The sequence below is a fragment of the Euprymna scolopes genome, chromosome 40 (genome assembly GCF_053919585.1).
Source record: "Euprymna scolopes isolate OS-2025 chromosome 40, ASM5391958v1, whole genome shotgun sequence".
NCBI classification, from domain to species: Eukaryota; Metazoa; Mollusca; class Cephalopoda; order Sepiida; family Sepiolidae; genus Euprymna; species Euprymna scolopes.
This window is the reverse complement of record NC_136521.1, coordinates 34,583,256-34,603,404: the sequence shown is the minus strand read 5'-3', so window position 1 is coordinate 34,603,404 and position 20,149 is coordinate 34,583,256. Positions and strand designations below refer to the sequence as shown.

General features: G+C 32.6%; 1 protein-coding gene across 2 annotated transcripts in view; it reads right to left on the bottom strand.

Moving 5' to 3' along the window:
• Nucleotides 1–2,791: 2,791 nt before the first annotated feature.
• The window catches only part of LOC145265485 (uncharacterized), a 117,926-nt gene continuing 100,568 nt past the window's right edge, over nucleotides 2,792–20,149 (bottom strand). For both annotated transcript variants that reach the window (XM_080121359.1, XM_080121360.1), the window contains exon 9: nucleotides 2,792–6,767. In XM_080121359.1, the coding sequence (XP_079977485.1) occupies nucleotides 3,118–6,767 (3,650 nt within the window). In that variant the 3' untranslated portion in view covers nucleotides 2,792–3,117. The remainder of the gene's footprint in view (nucleotides 6,768–20,149) is intronic.

The window sequence follows — 20,149 nt, the reverse complement described above, 5'->3', positions numbered from 1 at the left end:
TTTTATTAAAACTGGTTCTCCCAAACCTCATTCTTTTAATCATTTTATCAACAAAAAGAAAACCCACCTCACCATTTTCACTTTTGCCTCCATTTGCACAAATTAGGATCTGGTTGAGAGTATTCTAAATGAAGTATTCAAATCTACTCTCAACAACCTAATCCATGACCAGTCTACTGACTGGAGAGGGTCCCGATTTAATAATTCCAAAGTAGATTGGGGATGGAAGAGCTGGGACATAATCAGAATAATGACTAAAGTTGAAGGGGGGGGGGGCTGCCTAACAACCTGAACTGAAAACTTGGGTATTCTATGTTCAAATACTGTTTGTTCCACAGAAACATTTTCATAAAACCAACACTTTACCTTGTGTCTAAACTCCTGAAGAAGTAAATGTTTCATAAAATAATAAAGTAAAGTTTTCATAAAATTACTTTGTGTCTAAACTCCTGAAGTAAATAAAATAAAATAACTAAAATAGAACACCTAACATCCTGTGACAAACACTGTATGGTTTGCTTTCAAGTTGCCAGTTTGCTGCAGTTTTGCCATCATCGGCTGTTGGCAATCTAACTGATGATGATTGCCAGATTTACTATCTCTGTACGGGTTTGAGAGTGTGCAACATCTATAGATGCCATTATCGTTAGCCCGTTGACATATATGGATTCCATACCCTTTAATGTAGGAACATTGGCAGATTCCCTAAACACAGCACTCTCAATGATATCACCAGATGAATACTAGACTTTGCTGGCTTCCCATTGATCCTCAAACCAGTTCATCTTGTAAATGACCCCACAGTGTTTCCCTTTGCAAAAAAACAAAACAAAAAAAAAAAAAAACACAAGTCAGTTATATGGGATACACTCGTGTTGAGACCTTTTCTCCCTCATCAATGACAGAATCGCCAACAAACTATGAACATGCAGAAGGACCACAATTAAAATATGCTGGTTCTTCTCAAAAGATTTCTATATCAACGAATCATCATAAAGACAAGTGAAGCGAAAGGGCCTACCACATGCAACTTCCTTAACAGCTTTAGGGTCTGTTAATGAGATTTATGTTTCTCTGTCACCACAAGTTTGCTCTTAGCCTGCCAAGCAAACATGACATACAATGAAATTTCCTCATATTTACATATTGTTTTGAAAAAGGACATTTCATTAATTAACTATTATTTGATATTTATTGAGTAAATAAATATCAGAAAATTAAAAGATCAAGATTAGTATTTTTTTTTTTTATAAGATAGTGTTTTTTACAGAAAATATCTCAATTTATAAATGTGGAAAATATCTCAATTTATAAATGCGGAAAATATCTCAATTTATAAATGCTCTGGAATTAAATATTAGTAATAATATACAAAGTGATTGAGGACCATCGGAGAATTTAATATTCTCTTGCCACTTCCTCCTTTGGAGGAAGCCGGTCCAACCCACCTAAGGCGAATGCTGTACTATAACAACAACAGGATAATTGGAAACCAACTCCTTGTATTTGACATTTAGGTACTTGTACAGTTTAATCAAGACATTAAAAAACGAAAATATATAAAAAAAAAATTATACTGTATGTATCCGTTTTGGACTGAAGTTCTCCGGAAAAAAAAAAAAAAAAAAATTTCACTTAATTTGATCAATTTTTTTTTTACAACGAAAAAACACATTAATATGACACCATGTTGAAGGTAGCAATGTCTGGATTTTTAGAACATGCCACGGAGAGATAATTCAGTCTAAGACCCTACCCCCCCCTTCCCATCTTAAATAATAGATTTTCTTAAAAATTGAAACATGGCTACCTTTTGATTTGTATCATCAATTGTTTTCTGCTGTAAAAAAAAAAAACAAAACAAAAAAACTACTTGATCAAATTAAGTGAATTTTTTTTTCCAGAGAACTTCATTCCATAACAGATATGTACAATATATATCACCTTTTTTTTTCCCCCTCGATATTTTCATTTTTTCATATCTTGATTAAACTGTACAAGTAGCAATATTTATTACTGAAATATAATTCTTACAAAAAATGAATGGAGGTAGGAGTGCAAGAGTTGTGAGGCTGCACCTAAATTTTTTCCTTTATTCCTTGTATTCCATAAGCGATATTTTAAACAATGGGGGGAAAATAACATGTTCTGGTTTCAACAGTCGTTTTCAGTTAGTGGTATGCGGAAATTTATATTTATTTAATTCATATTATTTAAATTCATCGGACTACTGTTCTCATCTTGTGAGATTTTCACGTTTCGGTCAATGTAATCTTCAACCTTCTTCAGGTGTATCTTGTCTTAACTTGTCAACAGAAACATTCCTGAATTAGACAAGATACTAAACCATTCACCAAAACATTGTGAAAATGACACTCAAGATGAGAACAGTTGTCTGATGAATCCAAATAATACAAAAAAAACAAAACAATCCTCATCTAAAAAATTCAGAAATGCCTTTATAGTATTCAGCGCCATTCATCTGCCAATCTACCCACCTCGTTAACTAATTCTAATCTTCAAGTAGGTTTTTAACCTTCAGAAGTGTTGGCTCATTAGTGAAAAAAGAAAAAGAGTTTGTGAAATGAGTAGATGCAATTATTGGGCATCTTGAAAAGCTGGTGCCGAATGCTGGCACCCACATTGAATTTTAAATAAAACCTGATGCTGTACACTTATATACATTTCTTGTAAGAATTATATTTTCGTAATAATAAGTACTAAATAATAGCGGGTTACTTTCGAATCTGCCTGTATATTTATAATAAATAAGTGAAAGGCACAAGACTGATATTGTAAAATCTGTGGGGTGGGGGTGGGGGCAAGTTCTTTATTTAAATTTTTAAATTATTTTTTTTTTTTTTCTTTCCAAAGAACTTTTTTTTTTTCTTTTCAAAAAACTTTCATTTCATGGCATCCATTTTTTTTCTCTTTCTTTACATTTTAAAGTCAATTTGATTTTCCTTGTTTGTTCTGGAATAAAAAAAAAACAACAACAAAACAAACAAAATGATGGAAAAAAAAAAGGAAGGAAAGAAAATATATGTATGTATGTATGTATGTATATATATATAAAAAAAAAAAATCACCACCTATTCTTTTTTGCTTCCATCTATACTAGCTAGGGGGGATGTGTAATTCAAATGCACAATCCCTAAGCTTTAATCGTAATTTTTTTGGTGTGGTCTGCACAGGTCGTAGAGGTTGATAATGATGATACTCTCGATCCGACTTATGCTTGCGTTTGCCTAGATAGGAATGTTCAGAGTGCTTAGAGAGGTGATGGTGGTTGTGATGGTGGTGATGATGATGATGATGATGGCGGTGATTGTTGCTACTTCTGTGCCGGTGTTTGTGTTTGTGTGAGGAAGAGGAGGAGGAAGAGGACGAAGATGGAGATGATGAGGATGATGATGATGAAGAGGAGGAGGAGGATGTATCACAATGTGCTTCCCTAGGTACTGAAATTGCAGAGGAAGAACTTTCACCAAAGTTGAACAGAACACATTTTGTCTGGCTTGGAGTGTCTATGATAGGGTCGCGCCGCATACGAATTGTCAATTTAGGGATTTTATACTGTGAACCAACTTCTAGGCTGCTGTCATAATGGGTCCTGCAACGTTGAAATGAGTGGCTACTTTTGCGATCAGACAGTTTATGTTTGTTAGATGAATATGATAAGGAACTACTGTTCTTTTTACGTTTATGATTCCTACTACTGCTGCTGTTATTGGTGGTGATGGTGGCACCTTCACTGTTGTTGGTGCTAGAATAGTTTGAAGAATTGTAATACCGTTTCCGATGACGTTTCATCTCTGGGTAACTAGATTTTATACTGGGATCGCGAATTCTCAGCTTCAAGCTACCTGGAGCATTTAATAATGTGTATGAGCCACTATTTGACTCGGACAACTTCTTGAACAAGTTCACAGAGGCCTTTGAAGCTTTTTTCTTTGGGAAAATATCATACTGGGATGGCGGCGACTGCTCAGGTGAAGCCATCAAGTCAGGGTGTAAGGAACGAAAGTCTAAACTTGACATTCTCTGGATAGGGGAAGGTGAAGAAAACGCATATGGATCATTCTGTTTCGGAGGCGTTCGCTGCAAGGCCATGCCATTAGTTCCATTTAAGGAAGTGCTCCTCTGAGGGGACAATGGAACTGTTGGAGACCTAGAAGTAAGAGTACTTTTGGAAACAGAGGTAAAGATAGATGAAAATGGTTTGGATCTTCTCGATTTCAAATATGTCTTCTTGTAGCAATCTTCCAACCGAGAAAATTTGCGAGAGGCAGATTTGGTGGACCCCCTCGAAGAGTTTGTGGTACCCCTCGAGGAAGAGTTTGTGGTACCCCTCGAGGAAGAGTTTGTGGTACCCCTCGAGGAAGAGTTTGTGGCACCCCTCGAGGAAGAGTTTGTGGCACCCCTCGAGGAAGAGTTTGTGGCACCCCTCGAGGAAGAGTTTGTGGCACCCCTCGAGGAAGAGTTTGTGGCACCCCTTGAGGAAGAGTTTGTGGCACCCCTCGAGGAAGAGTTCGTGGCACCCCTCGAGGAAGAGTTCGTGGCACCCCTCGAGGAAGCGTTCCCGGCACCCCTCGAGGAAGTGTTCCCGGCACCCCTCGAGGAAGCGTTCCCGGCACCCCTTGAGGAAGCGTTCCCGACACCCCTTGAGGAAGCGTTTGTAGAGCCCCTTGTAGCAGAGTTCATGGAGCTCTTCAAGGTGGAACTTTTAGAGCAAGAGGAATTCAGTTTTCTCTGATTAGATATTGGTTCTGATGTTTTTCCAAGAAAGGATGAAATCTTTGATATGATTTGTGAACTGTGAGTATCATTCTCTGAAGATGCTGTAGTTGTACTATGTGAATGATTATGGTATGGAACTTCCTCTGTCTTTATCCGTGGAAAAAGTGTTATTTCTGAATTATTAGAACCTACTGGATGGGTTAGGTTTGTAAAGTTTTCGGGTTGTAACGTTTTAGTGGGTGGGAGGTTTTCCATCTTTACTTTAGAAAGGAGAGGAGGAGGAGGAGACAGAGTTAAGATGATGTTTTGATCAGATTCCCTCTGGGGGGATAAAACCTCAGTTTTTATATTCTTAGGTGAAGAAGCGACCCCCATTCTGGCTGCCTTTTGAAATAGCTTGGAGTCGGAATCAACAGGTACGTTTTCCGAGTCAGTCATCTTTGCTCTTTTTAATTTCGAAGACGCTAATAATTCAGACAAAAAATCTACATTTAACTTTGGCCCTTTTTCCCAGTAAAGGTGTGCTGGAGAGTTTCCTTCATACGGCTTTGGCCGAAGAGGAGGACTCAACTGTACAGAGAAGTTGCTTTTATCGGAGACGAGTTTATTTTTGTGAATAAAAGGCATTTTACTTTGGGAGTTAAGATCCTGACTGTACTGTTCCGAATCTTCAACAGTATCATCCTTGGCCGGCAAGTTGAGCACTGTACAGCTCTGTGAAGACGATAACGACGTTGTCTCCAACAAAGTGTCAAGACTAAATAGTGTCTCTCTGAGAGGAGATGCTGGATTTAAGTCGGCCAGCATTTCAGAATGGCTCCACGGTGTCATCCCAGCAGTGTTCTCACCATTCAAGCACGGGAATTGGTTGTTGATTTCCATATCTGCTGCGTTAAAATCATCTAATGGCTCAAGTAACGGCATTGCCTTTTCAACATCGTCCGTTATAAAAGGGTTTTCGATAGCCGCAGCAGCAGTAGCACTACTAGTAATAACAGATGTAATGGTGGGAGTAGAAATACCAGGAGTAACGATAGTGGTGGTGGTTGGAGAAGTAACTGGAGTAATAGTGGCAGTAGTTGAAGTAAAGAGAGTGGCCTCACATTCCAATGTTTTCAGTTCTTCTTGCCTTAAGGGAGACAGCTGCGTGCCATTCAAAAGGAGAGGTGGGGGAGATGATCGTGTGACCTCGGGCAAGTTTTCCGAATCTTGCAAAACATGGACTAATGAAGGAATTGATGATAATGATGGCGGTGTTTGTGCGAGTGACGATGATGATAACGATGACACGGGTGTTGGTGATATTGAAGGTAGAGGTGGGTCGCTAGGCTTGCTGGTCTCTACCTCACTTTCTGGTCTATATTTTTCACGGTTGAGCAAAGAATTCCCATTTGTTAGTTTATCACTATTGCTATCATTGCTGTCAACAGCTTTGCTGTCCGAACTAAGGAAAGTATCCTTGCTAGTTGGTGGAAGCTGCGCGCTCTTACAATTGACCTTAACATCATCAGGTTCTGGCTGATTAGGTTTTGTTTCTTTGGCTACATCTGATGATGACGCGGATAATGACGACCCCTTACTTGATTGCTCAGGTGATTTTGCAGGCAAGTCAACAGGGACTTCATCCCCACCGCTTGAGATTTCAGGGATGCGAGCAGTAGCATTGCAAGGTGCTACAGTTATTTCTTGTGTCGATGTTGCAGCAGTATCAACATTGCTGTAACCATTTTTGTGGATAGGTTTATTAAAGCCCTGCTTAACCCTTCTTTTCCTGAAGTTCCTCTGAACAGAGTGCAAGACCGTGTCTTTGCCCAGGTTGTTCTTGGCCTCATTCAAGTTGACCGTTCGGTTGCCGTTTATAGACACGGGTAATTGGCGCTCAAGTACCACTTTCGGTTCAGGCAGATTGATGCCCTGAGAGAGAAGAATTTCGGCATCGTAACGGGTTATGCCTCTTTTTTTCAGTTCAGCAGATTTTAATAGATGCCCATTCTTTTTCAAGTTAGTGGAACGAAAGTCCCAATTTTCTGAAAGAGACAAGAAAGAAGAGATAATGAACAAGAAACAAAAGTAAAGGTTTTAATTGAATATTTTATCTTTTACTTCAAAAACCTGGTTTAACTTTAGAATTATCTTCTTTCTTTCCAAGGTATAGGCCATTGAAATTGATATGGATTGACCATTCATTATTGTAAACATCTAACACAATTATATTTTTCTCCTTCAATGTAAACATTGTGAATTTTAATTAGAATTTGTAAGCTAAGCAACCAATACAATGCATAATTTGATTTTAGAAATAAACATTAATAAAACAATGCAGGTTCGATGATATACGTTTTTATCAGGTATGGAATCAGATTGTGTATTCTCTTTAAGATTACACAATCTTGATTATCTAATGATACAACGAAAGAAAAAAAAAAAAAAAAAAAAAAAAAAAAATTGATTCCTTGCCTGATGAAAACGTATATCATCGAATTTGACTTGTTTTTAATTTTTAAATGAGTTAACGTTTATTTAAAAAATAAAAAAAAATTATGCATTTCATACAAAATTCTAATCTAACACAATGTGACGTTGCATTAGCATTTATACATATCACATTAAACATTATCATTGGGACAGACAAGATCATATATGTAAAATAAGCCTTGGACTGGTGTTGCCAGATATACTAATAAAACCAAGAAGAAAAATGTCTAATATAAAAGCTGTACGGCTCAAAAGAAAGATCTGAGCGTCAGGATATACAGGTGCTCGTTTGATCATAAAAATCTGTTTATCTACTGGATTTGTACACATTTCAAAATAATGCTTTGATCAGACCTAGAGGTCAAGGTTAAGGTTAGTTGGTTGTTTTAAAAATGACAGTGTTGGCAATGACATTTTTTCAGCATTCTTGACTAAAAGAGTCGGAAGTCAGGAAATTTTGTAGAGGTCGCACTACACCCCCCTCTCTCTCACTAAATGCTGATTCCAGAGTCATCTTTTTTTTAATTTTTTTTTTATGACTTCCTACCAGAGTATGTTTCAAATAGAATAAGCTACTTTACAGCCCAAGGAGCTTCACCAGTTTGAGGTTTTCAATAAATTATTTTTGTTTTAAAATAGTATTCCAAAAATAAAATAACTAAAAGATCAAAACTAGTTTAACAAAACAAATAAATATCTTAAAATATTTAAAACAGTATGCAAAAAAAATAAAAAATAAATAAAAAAATAAAAAATGACATCTCAAATAAATTCCCTGAAATTAAAACACTTATATAAATATAATCCGGAAACAGTTATAAACAACTTTGATATGATTGCATGTACTTTATAATTGGAAGAGACTTTGAAAATAATTAAAATCTTATATATAATTTACATTTTCTGTACTGCACAGAGCATGATCCAAACACCATCTGGAAATATTAAGTCATAGTATATAATGACTGTCTTTGTGTAAGTAAAAAATATTCCACAATGAATGAGCTCATGAGAATATACTATATAATTATTTCCACAGCCAAACAACGTCGCAGCTCACAAGAGCCATGACAGTCAACAAACCGGAAACCAGAAGTCCAAGACTCGAGTTTCGCCCTCATTTGGGCTCATCAGTTAGACATATCCGAACCTGGAATTCGAAACCTGAGCCTCTTGTATACGAGGCAAGCTCTCTGCCAATTGAACAAACACAGATTTTGAATCTCGGGTTCGGATAGGTTTCACTGATGAGCCTGAAACTCGAGTCTTGGACTTCCGGTTTGTTGACTGTCATGGCTCTTGTGAGCTGGGATGTGGTTTGGCTGTGAAAATAATTATATAATCTCTCACATTCTGAAATATATAACTTCCCAAATACATATTTTGGTGGCGATTTTTTTCAACAGTGTTTAATATATCGGTAAAGTTATATATATATAACATTTTCTGTGTTATTCTAAAACTTTACTGATGTATTAAACGCTGTTGAAAAATTCCCCACCAAAATATGTGTGTGTGTGTGTATTTGTATATATATATATATATATATATACACACACACACACACACACACATCTATAAACATAATAAATAAACTTGAATCTTTTTTTAAAATAGCATGTTTAGAGTTAAAGAGTATAAAACTATTATTAATAGTAATTAAGTCAATAGGCTGATGAGATATACAAATTCAAATATATGAAAATCATACAGATTATTAATGATTCTTACAAGTCATTGTTTTGTAAAACTGCAATAAGTACAGGGTGAGTCACGGGAAATGGATGTTTTTTGTTTTTTTTTGTTTTTTTAAAAAAAAGAACGCTCCTTGCTCTCTTTTAGTAAATGTTTTTATGTACATAAAATTTTTGTTGAAATATTTGCAGAGTTTTGTTTTCCTTAAAAAACATCCATTTCCTGTGAGTCACTCTGTATTATTCATTCATTATTGTCATAAAATTTTATCTGAAAAGAGAAGTCCATAGTCTGCTGTCTTGAACTGTTCTGATTTTTTGGAGGGTGGAAGAATGGTTGAAGGATACAGTTACTACACTAACAGTTTTAAAATATTTCTAATAAAACAAATGGAACATTCACGTCTGAAGAGTAGAAAATAAATTTATTTACATTACTTTCTGCATCCTTGTAACTCTTTCTTCCCTATCTTGTGAGTTCTCACATTACACGAGTAATAGTTCTACCAGAATGGGGGAAGAATTGAGGTTTTCTAGATCAGAACAATGAGTTCCACATTTTGGCCAAATTTCAGACAAATCTAACAGATGGATCAAAAGTTATGGGGGCAAAACATGCCATTTTGGGACATTTTTGACCTCTCTTGAGCCCCTGGAGATGCTACAGGAATTTTTGCAAAAATATATTTTTTATTGTGCACATCTATTTAATGAAATACAATTTGTGGCAAAATTTCAGGAAAAACTAATGGACGGATATTTGGCATCATCCAGACTCACGGACACCACTGAAAACATAGGTCCCTCTCCAATAAATCGAGAGACCAACACGCAAGGATTTTTCCTGGAAAATCTGTTCTGTTACTTTTTTTTTTTTTTTTACTCATATCATGTTTAATGTTTGTGCAAAAGTTTAAAAAGTTCTCAGATGTAGTTGTTGTGAAAAGTGCGGACAGACGAACGGATAAGGATGAATTTACAGGTCCAACCTCCTTTTGTCGGGGGACCAAAAAAACATTTTTTAATTGAGTAATAGAGATGGTAAAAAAAGCAGATATATCTGATAGGAAAAAGACAAGGAAGAGGAAGCGGAGACACAGACCTATAAGTACAAGTGGGAGAGGAAGTGATTGTCATTTATATTTATAGAGAAGGTTGTGGTTATCACTAGATATAAAATATTAAGATAGAGTTGACAGATCAAGTTTTTTTTTTGTAATATCTTGTTTAAAGCTTACTTGTCATGTCAAAAATAGTAATATATCCAAGTTTTGAATTGAGTTATCTCCTTTGTTTTCCAAGCCCCCCCCAAAGGCAAGACAGTCCCTTCGATACTCATAAATTTGATTTTATTTTAAAATAAAACTTGATAAATTTACGTGATTTTTGGAATATGATATTTTCATTTCATCATGGGTCGACACATCATACATAGATTTTTTAGTTTTAATATTGGGGAATTTTGGACAGGAATGCTATGTTTTTATGACTATTTTTCGACAAATGTGTCCCCTTGACCTTCTTCAAATATATTTTCATCTGCAATGAATTTTATGTACTAATTAAGGCTGTTGTTCATTATTTATGTGGACGTTTTCCCATGTATTTAATAAATTTGCTGAAACATGTAGTAAAGATTGGCTAACACAATTTCCAAATAATTAACAGTCATATTTGAATATAAAAAAAAGAAGCATTACCATGAATGAGATAAAAAAAAAACATTGATATTTTTCAACATTTTAGAATTTGTTTTAGATGAGGATTGATAATTTATGTTATCTTAAACTACTGTTCTTATCTTGCATGTTATTCTGACAATGTTTCTGTCCATCTGAACTTCAGATATATCTTGTCAAACACTGAAACTTTTCTGTCAAACTCAAAAACTATACAGAATTTCAAACAGCATTTTTTAATTTAATCTACAAAAGTAGTTGTTCTCATTCTGTCAGTCATGACAGAGTAAGAATTCCTAGCATAATGGATAAAGTGCTAAATAATAATCAGTTTTTAATGACAGTCTCTGAGGGTTGAACATTACATTCTTAGTCTGTGCGATGCTAATAGAATAAATTACTGAAGATTTTTACCCAATCATGGGTGATGGAATGAGAACAAACTACCCTATGGTAAAGGGTTCCATTTGAAATTCCACATAGATTTGCAAGTTCAATAAAATACACCTGCAGAAGATTGGCGGTTACATTGGCTAAAACATTGAAAATAGTAGTTCAAACAATCCAAAGATTTCAACTGATGTGATTTTTAGTTTTCTTCAGATATACTGTTCATCTCATATTCAAGTGATTTCTGTTGATTATTTATGCACTAGTCTAAGCAAGTGACACCTCTGTATAGTCGGGCACAGTAATTAAAATAAAAACTCCCAGATAACACCAGGTAGAGACAACTAGTATTATATATACTAGATTACTTGATATTAGAAATCTGTCAATGTTAGCGGATGGACAGACTTTCAAATGTCTCATACTTCTGTGTTGCTTTCTATTATTGAAGTCTTAAATTGCCAGATTAAAAATTTAGTAATTATATAATATGAGTGTTTAAGAAGGCTGATAGCAATGTAGGATACCAGACATTATATCATTATACCATTCTGTTAAGTCCATATTTACTGATTTATTTGTGAAAGATCTTTTGAAAAGTAAATAGATATACAAAGTTTTATAATTCAAATGTTGCTTTTGGTTGTCTATTTTTGTTCATATGTCGCATCACTTCACATCACCATCCTACACGGCTAACAGCCTTTTAAAAACTCACAAAATTTGTTTACACACAGTTTCAAGTAAACTACCTCCCCTTTTAGTGATTAACATGAAAAATAACATTTATCATATTTAAGTACGTAGAAATAGGAAAAAAATCAGCATATATAATACATAAATAATCAATTATTAATATTTAAAACCATCACAGAGGATGAACAACTAATCTGAAGAAAGCTGTTACTATTTAATTTTTCATCTACATTCTGGCGGATATGCTCTCTAGCCCTTTTCAGATTTATTGCCTAGTCATGGTGATATTTTCTTTGCATTTCAAAGATGGCTGTCCATTATTTTTTTTGCATATCTTATTACCAAAATGCTTAAAGCTCATTATTATATTCTGTTTAACATCTGTTTTACATGCTGGCATGTGTTGGGTGACTTATAGAAATTAAAAGCTAGACTATCTCTGGCCAGGTCTTTATTTATCCTGTTTTCAAATCTTTCCTTATCATTTCCTCTCATATTTTCCTTGCTGTTCCCCTATGAACTGATCTTGCTCCTTCAACTTCTGTACATTTTTTTTCAATGTGACCAGATTAACAAAATGTACTGTTTTGCACATATTTCACTATACTGTTAAGATTTAATCTACCTCTGAAGTCATTAGATCTATGTTTTAAACATTACACATCCATCATATCATTTCTCTTCATGCAAAGCATGCTCGCCATCCTATTTCACTTCCATATATTATAACTCTACACATACATGCCTGATAGTCTCTGTCCTTGGTGAACAGCAATAACACTCTGCTGATTAATAATGGTTCATTCTTACTTTGCTTAAATTAAAGTAAAATAATAAAAAAACATCAGCATACACAATACGCAAATAATTGACAACAGTCATTTGATCAGATATTATTCTTGACAGTTTATGGATATATAGGAAAAAAAAAAAATAACCATGAGACTTGTTCCATTTGCATGATAAAAATTGAAATATAAAATAAAAACAAACTAAATCAAAGTAAATATAAATTTACAAAAAACAATTTTTCACTAAAAACTTAAAATTCTATCAGGTTTTGGAATTTGTTTTTGTAAATGACGGTTGATAATTTGGATAAGTGTTCACAGTAGTTTTGAATTTTTTTTCAGTGAGGAACTAGTGTTCACATTATTTGGACTACTGTTCACATTTTGAGCGTTATTTGTACAATGTTTTGATCAACATAACCTCTGGCTTCCTTCAGGTGTTTATGCCGCCATGTTTGAAAATAGGAAAGGTTACATCTGTATGTCAGAGGTTTTGTATTTAAGTTCTAGTTAAAAAAAATAAAACACCAAGAGATAATACAGCCGTTTATACACCTGAAAAAAAGGTTGGAGGTGACATTGAATGAAACACTGTGCAAATAACACTTAAGATTAGTGCGAATAATCCAAATAGGGACAATAGTGGTCACATGTGGAATTTTAGTCTCGCAACGTTTTTGTTTATGTCCTTTAGATGCATATTTTCAAACTTAGGAATCTATCTGGAATTAAAATTAAACTCCATTTAATCCATGTTCATGGCTGATGGAATAAGAACAACCTACACTCATACATACAGATGGCTTAGTTCTGACATAAAGATACCGCATTTGCCAAGATATATCTGAAGAAGGTTGGAGATTACATTGACAAAAATGTGAGAATAACCACTCAAGACAGGCACAGTTGTCCAAATAATACAAATTTAAATTTTACTTTTCTACATAATAAGTCTGCACAACAAGATCACAGAGGTTAGGTAGGGTTATTAACTTATAAAGCACTATCCTAAAGGTGTCTACATCGGTTGAAATGTTAAAAGAAAAAAAAAAAAGGGGGAATTGTGAGAATAATCTGGTGACAAACACGGCAAATAGTCATAACGCTTTGATCTAAAGAGATTTTTTTAAAGACAAAAATTCTCCAAGATGAATTTTTTTTTTCTGGTTGGTATTAAGAGACACGAGATCAGAAAAAAAATTTTTTTTTTAAATATAATTCTGAGAAGATAGTAAAGAAAATAATCTTTCTCTTCTTTTTTTTTTTGTCTTTCTTTGCCTTCTAGGAATCAAATGTTACAAGGAGAGGAAAAAAAAAGGGAAATTACAGAATAGTGAACATTCAATAATCTTTAAACTTAAAAAAAAAAAAAAAAAAAAAAAAAGACAATTTATATCAAACACATTAGAATGAAATTCTCTAACTCACAAAATTTTAACATTTCTATCACTATTTCACATTTTTTCTTGTATAAAATTCCTCTTATAGTAAAAAAAACAAAAAAAAAACTGATCTACATACCCATGACAAATACACCATATTCCATTAAATAAAAGAAATCAAATTTTATGAGTATCTGAGAAGTGATTGTGATGACCCCCATGGTAAAAAAAAAAAAAAAAAAGCTTAAAGGGAGATAACTTAATTCAAACTTGCGAGATTTTTACTAAGAATACCAATCAATCACATAAAAATGATAGTCATGATAAAAAACTATTAGGTTGGTGCAAAAATGTTTTTTTTAACGTTCAACTATATATATATATATATATATATATATATATATATATATATATATATATAAATAAATAAATAAAAACAAAATTTTTGCACCAACCTAATACTTGGTCAATTTATGTGATATTTGGAATATGATATTTTCGTTTTGCATTATACAGACTTTTCTTAATTTTGATTTTCGATATAGGGAGGATTCAAGACAAGATTCAAAATCTGTCGTCTTGACACTTTATATTTAATAACAGCCACAATCTGTGACCATAATTACAAATATTGCAAAGACAGATTTTATGAAATAAAAAGTTTATAAACATTAAAACTTGGTAAGTTAGGTAGGGAATTTCATTCTAATGTTTTTGGTATAAATTATTTTTTTTTTTTCTTTGGTTTATGAATTAGTGTCAATTACTATAGACTCTTTACAAAAAAAAAAAAAAAAAAAAAAAAAAAAAAAAAAAAAAATTACACCTCAAAACTTTTTTTTTTGAATCTGACATCTTTTCTAAATTGCTCAAGGGACGTTTATCTTCAGTTGGGCTTCCGAAAGGGTTGGAGGGTGGATTTACTCAACTGTAATTTCCGTGAACGAGTGGACTTTCCGGAAATTTCACTGGCAACAGGTTTACAATAAGCTACAAAAATAAAAGAAAAAAATAGTGGAAAAAATAATCTACTTTATTAAATCTATGAATATTTTGGCATGGGGAAATTAAAACCTAATGTGTTATCACTATTTTAAGGGGATGGCGGTGCAAGGATTGGTTACCCCCAATGCCTATTAAAAAAAAATTTAATTAAAAGAATTAAAATTCCCCCCAAAAAAAAGTTTAATTAAAATTAAAGAAATAAGGTTAAGTTTTTTTAAATTTAAAAGAAATCAAAATTTAAAAAAAAATAATAAAAAAAAAAGAAATCGAAATAAAGTATACTAAAAAAATAAAAATAAAATTGTGTTCTTGTCCAGAATTTCCTCTACATTAAAAATCAAAACAAAAAATCTGTATTATGTATGTACCCTGTGGAAAAAGGAAAATATATTCCAAAAATCATAAGTTATCAACTTTTCTAAAGAAAATCCTTTTTAAGCAATTAATTGGAATTCGTACGCATTACAACATAAATTTAAAAAGTTTTGAATTACTAATTGAGTTATCCTTCCCTCTCAAGGTTTTTTTTTTTAAATTTTTATTTTTTTTTTTTTTATTTTGCAGAATGGTAGGCAAAACAATCACTCCTCTATACTCAAATTCTGATTTTCTTATTTAAAAATAAAACTTGATAAATTTACATGACTTTGGAATATGATATTTTCATTTTCTCATGGCTATGGAGATCATACAAATTTTTTATTTTTGTTTTTAAATATAGTAGGAATTCTAGACAAGAACAAATTTTTTTTTTTTAAAATAAAAATAAATGCTTTTCGATGTAGAGTGTGTGACTAGGGGAAAAGGGAGTACAAAATTTATCAATTCAGCTATTCTGGCGCTATGAAATAAATAGAGAGGAAAAGGAGAATAAAGAATCAAATTATCTTCTAACATTATTTGAACACTGATCCTCCATTTTTTTAACCCTCCCTATTTTAACCTTTGTGAACAACTTTTAATGCTCCGTACACCAAAACCTCAAGTTTGTCATCATACTTTCATACTGAGGAACCAAAATGGTAATACCTGTGTTAATATCAAGTAAAATATCTATTAAAACTATAAGTTCTGGTGTGTATGCATGTATTTTCCACCTATATGTAACTTTGATTAATACACATGAAATTTTTCTTTACGTTTGTTAATAGTTAAACATTTATTGAAATCAGAAATTAAATAAATCTAACATGGAGTTTCAAAACTCCTATATAAAAAATATCCAAATGATTTCATAATCTTTACTTTGCTACATTTTTTATTAATAATAAATTATTTAATCTTTACAATTACAATTTTACTACCTTTAAAAAAAAAAAAAAAAAAAAAAAAAAAGAGATATCAACAATCTATCAGTTTCTAAATTAATTAGATGCACCTTTTTTTTTTTCATAAACAAAATCAAGAGTGAGAAACTAACTGCTAGTATGTCTTGAATGAAGAAAAAGTCATAAGGAATGATAACTCTTAGGAAAAAAAGAAGTTATATTAAAGAATTCCTACGTATTAGAAAATAGCTAGATTGGATTTAATCTTTTTATAATTAAATCGTAGTAAAGTATATTAACCTATTGCAATAATATGATGCCACAATAAAAAAAAAAAAAAAAAAATGAAAATTGGCTAGTCAGAATCAAAGTTTGATTTGTCAGCTTAAATGCACTTAACCTTGAAAATCCAGTCAACATTGTTATATATATATATATATATATATATATATATATATATATATATATATATATATATATATATACATACACACTAGTGGGGAGTACCCGGCGATGCCCGGGTGTTTTGAGTAAATCAAAATCGGGGGGGGGGGGGGGGGGGTAAAAATAATTAAAAAAAAAAATGTTTTGGTAGGTGAGTATGAGAATCAAACACAACCTTTGAGGCAAAGTTGGAAATTTAAGTGTGAAAAAAAGACGTACGATGTTAACCACTGGGCCACAGAGACATACAAGAGAAATACTTTTGAATTTATTTATTTAACTATTGACAGGTGGCAGCAATAAAAGTTAACTCTGCTGCTTCTATTTGACCTAATTATTGAGGTCAAATAGAAGTCACACAGTTAACTTGGGTTTGTTTAGCTCCCCATTTTCCAGATTGATTAGCAATTGTCTGATATGAGAGGTGTCCTCACATTGATCAAAGCTGATTGCTTCTAGACGTTTCCCGATGCGATTGCCAGGAACAGTGTTAACTTTGAATTAGTTTCGGTTTTTATACAAAAAAGCTGAACGAACACAGGACGGGATGAAATAGCAATAATTTTGTAAAAATCGACGTAAATAAATCTAGACGCTACATGCGTTCTCAAATCCTAGATATTATTATCTACAGCCTATATAAATACTTCTAAGCAACCGTTACACCCCTGGGACCGTGTGCGAGAAAAGCCTTTGTGAGACATACATGAAATGGTCACACACATTTTGCCTTTTATATATATAGTCTAAAGAAACTTTGTGTAAAAAAAGGAAAAATTAAGAATGCAATTTAATTTCCCCAGAAAAAAACAAGCCAAATTTAACCTATAGCAGACTTTTTCCTTTTTTTTTTTTTTTTTTTTTACAGTGATCACCACTTATCAAGGCCCGAAAGCCACTCAGGGATAAGGGTTATTGCAAGTACATTACGTTAGTGTGGAGATTTGATGAAGTGTTTACTTAAGGGGGCGGTTCATTAGGAATTTGTTAACGTTGGACTTGAAGACATCCAAGTTGTAGTCCGGTGGGAAGCAGGCAGACGGGACAGAGTTCCACAGACTTAGCACTTGAATAATCTGATTCTAAAATGTCTACAATTATAAAAGAGAATTCAACTATATACGGAGGAAAAAAACTTAACTAAAATTGTTAAATAGAAATAGACTTAGCACTAGCATAAGCCGACTTCTGAAAAGTCTACAATTTTAAAAGAAGTATATAAGGATGAAAAAAAGAAAACCTTAATTAAAATTGTTAAATAGAAAAAAAAAAAAAAAAAAAAAAAAAAGGATCATCAGCTGCTTACCATGTAGATGTTTCAGAGATTTAAAAACAGATTTATATATACTAGTGGGGGGCAGGGGGGTAAAATTAAAAAAAAGTTTTGGTAGGTGTGTATGAGGATCGAACCCAAACCCTTGAGGCAAAGTTGGAAATTAAAGTGTGGTGAAAAAAAAGAAAAAAAAAAAAAAAAAAAGCGTGCGACGTTAACCATTGGCCCACCACGAGATACTAACGGAAACACGTTTGAATTTATTTAATTACTTAGATTTGGCAGGTGCACGTTTTAATGACTTAGAGATCAACTTTGATTGCGGCATAGTATTTCATCTACTGCGGGAACGCTTTTTTCATTTTTATTTTCCCAAGATGTTGGTGGGGTCCAAATTGAATAGCAATTGTTTGATATAAGGAAAATATTTCCATATTGATCAAATCTGATTGTTTTCGGACATTTCCGGTGATAGTCCGAAAATACAGCCAGAATTAGTGTCGCTTTTATTATAAGAAAAGGCCTAATCCACATGCAGCGAGCGACAAATATTGAATATTTATCTTCCCGAAGTCGAGCAAATTAAATAGACAGGCGAGCTCCATTGTTAACTCGGAGATATTATGATTTATATGTGATATAAAAAGTTTTAAGTTGCGAGGCGACCGACCGCTTCTCTGAAAAAAGCCTTTCTTGGGCATACATAAAAAGGCGAACATACATACACACATTTTCACTTTATATATATATATATATATATATATATATATATAGATGATAATCATGAAGCTTAATAACTGAATCAATTTTGACTAGTTTTTACTGGTATATGAACATACCACATTTTAATATATTAAAATTTTGGTTAATATATATATATATATATATATATATATATATATATATATATATATATATATACTTACTGAGTTCGTGTAATTCAGTAAATTTTCATATACCAATAGGTTTTAAGCCAAAAATGGTTGACTTAAGGATTAAGCTACAAAATTATCACATTTAATAATTGAGCATTAATATACTGTGTGTGCAAAATCAAGACTTCAAGACTAGGTGTTGATGGCAACAAAAAGTGTATTTCATTTTACGTTACAATTGTTTCAATGTCTAGTTCGACAATTTCAAGTATTATATCGTTTGAAAATTTTCAAAAACCAGCATTTCTTCATACTCTGAAAATGGGCTTTTTCGTAACCACAACCAAGGTAAATGTTTCTCGCATGCCTTTCCCGTTAGGGATCACCCCAACTTTTTTTTCTTTCTATTCAAAAAATGCTACATTGCCTAAAGTGTGTTTATTCATAAAGTCTGAAGAAATGCTGGTTTTTGAAAATTTTCAAACGATATAATGCTTGAAACTGTTGAACTGAACATTGAAACAATTGTAACATAAAATGAAATACACTTTTTGTTGCCATCAACACCTTGTCTTGAAGTCTTGATTTTTGCGCACACAGTATATATATATGTGTGTGTGTGTGTATGCGCACACATGCATATATTATTAATAGTCAGATTTTCAGAACTAAAATTCATTAGATGTTAATTTTTTTCATTCAAGAGCATGCATAATTAAATAATATAAGGATAAGATTAAATAATATAAGAATGAGATCCTATCATAAAATTGAATTGTTTTATTTAGTCTCATTATAATATTAGATAAAGGGAAGTAATTTATCTTCACTGGTTTTCCAACTTAACCTTCGACTTTGTGTCTAATCTGCTGCAGTATTAAATAAAGTTTAGCAGTATCTTATTTTTATTTTTTTTAAAGGGACATAAAAGCAGTGCAAAATGACTTTATTTGGAGGAATTTCGGAGGCAGGTATTCTTCTAATATATATATCTCCTTGTATGGTCATGGCTTTCATTCAATCTGTTGGGTCATTTGCAGGCGTGAGATAAATAGAAAGAAACACAGAAAAAGGTTTTCACAAGAAAATGTAACAGAAACAAATATAAACAAACTCACAACATGAATACAAGACAAAAAATTCAACGGACCACTTACTAGAAATGGATTCAGAAATGATCCAAGTATAATGGAGCTTTGGTGTCTATCTTTAAATAAAACTATTTTAAAACCAATATGACAAAACCGTTGCCACTTATATATAAAAAAAAAATGAACATGTGTCCGGCTTGCTTCAATAACCATGTATGCAAATTTAATTTTCATAAACAAAAGGGAGACTTATCTATTATATAAAGGATTAACATCTGTGTGCATATCCAACTAAAATTTCAAAAATCAAGAACAAAAACATCCACAAACTTTATATTTCTTCATC